The following is a 4,424-nucleotide window of genomic DNA, read 5'->3' on the forward strand; positions in this document are numbered from 1 at the left end:
TCTCATTTTCCGATGTGGGACTATTCACAAAGGCAAAATTGCCTTTTCATGAATAAGTTTCCAACACAAAGTTCCTATTAGAACCCTGCACTTTGTGAGAAATATGCATGAGGGCAGTGAAATGATCACATTGCCCCCCTATTCTGCACTTTGTGTGGCCTAGAACATCCTGCGGCCTGACTCCTCGCATAATAACTTTTAAAGGCGCATATCATTCTTTAATTTAGTTACTTCTTATAGCTTGATAGAAGGTAGTTACTATGGTAATATGGTAAGAGTAATGCATATATGTGATTGACATATGTATGTCTTGGAGAGAGATACGGATATAAATTGCATAAGAAGTTAATATGTGGTTGATATAAACAATATGCTTAAGTGAACCTAAATTTTTTCTCAGACCAGAATTCGACGGTATGTCCCAAACAATTCTTAAAACGTTGTTTGTATCTTTTAGATCGCCAATTCCATCTCAGATGCGCTAAACTAACTTCAACTATGTTAGGTCCATTTTAAAATGAATTTTGACTCGTGATATTAAAATGTACATTCAAGAGATACCAATTCAAAAAATAAAGTCTCGTAAATCATCCCCAATGCATACTTTACAAGGTCTCATGTGGGATATAGAAATGTGCTATAGAAATGTGCGTGGGCGTGGAGCGTGGCCCATATTATTAAAATTATAAGTACAGCCTAACTTGAGGGCCCAAGTCCAGGTTGTAAGTCCGTCTGTCCTAACCTAGATCCCACGAGACGCGGGGCCCACCACCCAATCACACAATTCAGTCATTTAGTGGTTTTGTGGGAAAAAAAAAAAAGAAAAGAAACCGCTGAAATTTGGGTCGTTTCTCATGGAAGCGTACTGAAATTTTTTCTCTAATGAACCCTCTAAGATTTCATCTTTCTCTATAGACCCCCAAACGGTATTAATGGACTAGCAAGCACTTATTGCTTCTTCTCACAATCAACAGATTCAACACTAAAAATGAAACGTTGTGTGGGGGCTTTGTGAGCATCTCCAACAGCTTCCTCATCTTCTTAAATTACTCAATTTCAGGGAATATAGAGCTGTTGTTAGGTCCAACAGTTTCTCCATCTCATTCTCTGAAATGAGGATGGAGAAGAAAAAAAAGAGGGTCTTTCCCCAAATCTGCAGCATTCTGCAAAAATTCTTCCTTCTCTAAATTCTTGAAAGTAACATTATCATAAATATCTCACATTCTCCAAAGAAGAAAAAATATATATCTAATACTTTATTGAGTTTTATATTATTATAATAAAATATCAAACTTTTATTTTCTTAATTATTATTCAGTATGTAGGATGTTTTATAGTTGTAGTAAATACCTAAATCCCTAAAATGGGGAAGCTGTTGCATTTGGAGCAAAAAAAAAAAGCTAGAGATGCTCATAGATACCCAAAATTTTAAAAACTTCAAGTGGTTTCGTACCAGAACTAACGACGTAGAGGGGGTTTTTGTGAAATTTACCGATCCGTTGATTTACCAACAAATTCTTTATCTGCCGCTCGAAAACTCCCTCGTTTCTCGTCCCACTCTCTCATCATCCTTCTCATATTTCCATCAAGATGCCCTCCAAATTCATTAATTCCCTCTCTATCCTCCTCCTCCTCCTCCTCCTCCTCTGCGTTCAGTCGCAATCCCGCAAAGCCCTAAAACACAGAAACTCATCCCTAAGAGACCCACTCGTCAACCTTTGGCCGCTGCCCAAAGAATTCACTCACGGTGCTCAGACCCTAACCGTCGATCCCAGCCTCGCGCTTCAAACCCTAGGAGCTGGCGGGGATTCGAAGATTGTAGTTGAAGCGTTCGAGAGGTATAAAGGTTTGATCTTTACGCATAGGGGCAATGATTTGCTGAAGTACGATGTCGGGAAATTGACGGTGGTGGTGGCTTCCGATGGCGACGCGGTAAATGTTTTAAAGTTTGGGTTTGGTTTGGTGACCCGGGGCTTTTTTAGTTAGGGTTTGGGTTTGGATTTTTGCAGCTCGAGTTTGGTGTGGATGAGAAGTACAATCTTTATATTGATGGTGGAATTGGGAGGTCTATTATTAGCGGAGCGACAATTGAGGTATTCAATAGTTTTATGTACTTGGGTCTGTTCTCTGATGTCTTTGATTGTACTTGTTATTGTCGTTGATTATTACTGATTTTGATGTTGATGGTAACAGAAGCGAGGTGAAATTTTGTCCTAGGTTTTGATTCTTTTATTGGATTCTTTTTATGGTTAAGCACATTGCTACCGAATTGTAATTTTGAGGGCATACGATTACAATATATGCATATATTGCTCTTGTCTATTACTCACCAAACTCAAACGCATTGATATAATTTGGGTCTGCTTAGATTCCTTTCAGTATGTTGTTTATTTTTCTCAAAGCTAGTATTGTTAACAAACCATTTGTATTGGATATTGTCATGGTAAATATCCCATTTGTATGCATATATTTGTTGCCAATAAACATGGATTGTAAGTTTTCTGTCTGGAAATTATCTATCTGTGTTCGGTAAATAATTCCAGATATAATGGTAGAACTTATATATATTCTTTATGTTCTCAAGACAGCCAACTCTGGAAAAATTTTAATGTTAATTTGTAAACTTTGTGTCTTCCTAATTGACTTTTTGTTAACTTATTTTTGTTTTGCAGGCAAATACCGTATATGGAGCTCTCCGCGGCTTAGAGGTATGCATCCGTAGTGATACTGTGAAAAGACTTCCAACATATGACGTTGCTATTAAATAAGATTCTTTTACAAACTTCATTGTAATGTCTAGTGGTGGGAGTTCTTCCCTATATTTTCCGTAGCTGTGTGTCACCTCATACTTGATGCAGTGGTTTTTTAAAATGCTTCTTAAGAAATAGTGCACAAATTGGTGGTGAATCATGCTGTTGACAGAGTATAAAACATATTCCTTTTCTATCATTTGACATCTGATGAAGAATTACGTCCCTTGTAATTTCATACTAATCCTATCCGGTGAAGATGTCGTCAATTTAGTGTTTCCCGATTTCTTTGTGTCCCTTCTCCTTTGTTCAACAATAATAAACTCAATAGTGCAAAGTTGCAAACATACTGCATAGAGAGGGACGTGGGTAATGATTAATAAAGTTCATGTTGTTGACTTGACTGCATGATATACATTGGCGATATCTAAAATAAGTGAAATTATCTCATCAAGAAGGTCATTTGCAATTATGTTATCCATGAAAGTGCACACAAATGGGAACTTGAAATTTCCGTGTCAGTATCAATAGCCAGTTAACCTCAGTAGCATGCTCCCAGCGAACGAGATCATGCATTTGGTTTGGCTATCCTATGTTACTCGGCATGACAGAGTACATTTTTTAAATTTGTTACACCTTTGCACTAAACACTTATTGTTCAGTGATATCTCATTTTTTATTAATTTTTTATCTGATTGAATTTTATCATTTTCAGACTTTTAGCCAGTTGTGTGTTTTTAACTATGATACAAAAACTGTAGAAGTAGACAAGGCTCCATGGTACATTCATGACGAACCAAGATTTCCCTTTCGTGGGCTTCTTCTTGGTAAGAATCTGTTCATTAATCCAGTTCAAATTGGCTGTAATTATTTTATGTTATCAAAAAGGCGCTAAAATACTTTGTATTCGAATCCATTTGCAGATACTTCACGCCATTTTCTGCCACTAAATGTTATCAAACAAGTGATTCAGTCTATGTCTTATGCTAAATTGGTAAACAACGAACTTTTGCAACTTCAAAGTTGTTCTCTTGCTCTTAACACTATTTCTCATCATTTATTTCCTTGAATATTTGTCTTGCATGTACTTTTTGATATTGAGCAATCACATTCAGTAGAATGTTCTTCATTGGCATATCATAGATGAACAGTCCTTTCCTTTAGAGGTGCCTTCTTATCCAGATTTGTGGAAAGGAGCATACACAAAATGGGAGAGATATACAGTTGAGGATGCACAAGAAGTTGTTAAGTAAGTAATCTAATCTTCATGATAGTATCATGCGTGATTGACACTTAAGCGATTGGGTTAATAATTGGGAACATTTGAAATTGGGTTTGTTTCACAAACCCCCCCTGAGCTTTGGGGGGTGTTGCACAGAACCCTCCTGAGCTATGGGGTTTCTCACAAAACCTCCCTCAACTTTACCTTATCTCACCTAACCTCCCTGCTTGTAATTTGCAAATAACTAAAATGTCTTTGAGTGAAAAAATTCCAAACTTTGTTACTTGTTTTTTACCGGCAACATACGCTCTCCCCTAAATTTTGAGTTTTTTCTCTCAAGAAAATTTTAGTTATCTGCTAATTACTGTTGGGGGGTTAGGGGAGATAAGGTAAAGTTTAGGGGAGGTTTTGTGAGACGCCCCATAGTTCATGGGGGTTATGTGAGATGAAGC

At 37.0% G+C, this 4,424-nt stretch overlaps 1 protein-coding gene across 1 annotated transcript in view; it reads left to right on the forward strand.

Annotated features, from left to right (window-relative positions):
- LOC109847574 (beta-hexosaminidase 1) overlaps positions 1,525 to 4,424 on the forward strand; it is a 13,006-nt gene continuing 10,106 nt past the window's right edge. Inside the window, exons 1-6 of the mRNA XM_020416806.1 lie at positions 1,525 to 1,932; positions 2,010 to 2,093; positions 2,673 to 2,708; positions 3,466 to 3,577; positions 3,674 to 3,744; positions 3,869 to 3,999. Coding sequence (XP_020272395.1) covers positions 1,591 to 1,932; positions 2,010 to 2,093; positions 2,673 to 2,708; positions 3,466 to 3,577; positions 3,674 to 3,744; positions 3,869 to 3,999 — 776 coding nt within the window. The 5' untranslated portion in view covers positions 1,525 to 1,590. The remainder of the gene's footprint in view (positions 1,933 to 2,009; positions 2,094 to 2,672; positions 2,709 to 3,465; positions 3,578 to 3,673; positions 3,745 to 3,868; positions 4,000 to 4,424) is intronic.

This window comes from Asparagus officinalis, chromosome 7 (genome assembly GCF_001876935.1).
Source record: "Asparagus officinalis chromosome 7, Aspof.V1, whole genome shotgun sequence".
NCBI lineage: Eukaryota > Viridiplantae > Streptophyta > Magnoliopsida > Asparagales > Asparagaceae > Asparagus > Asparagus officinalis.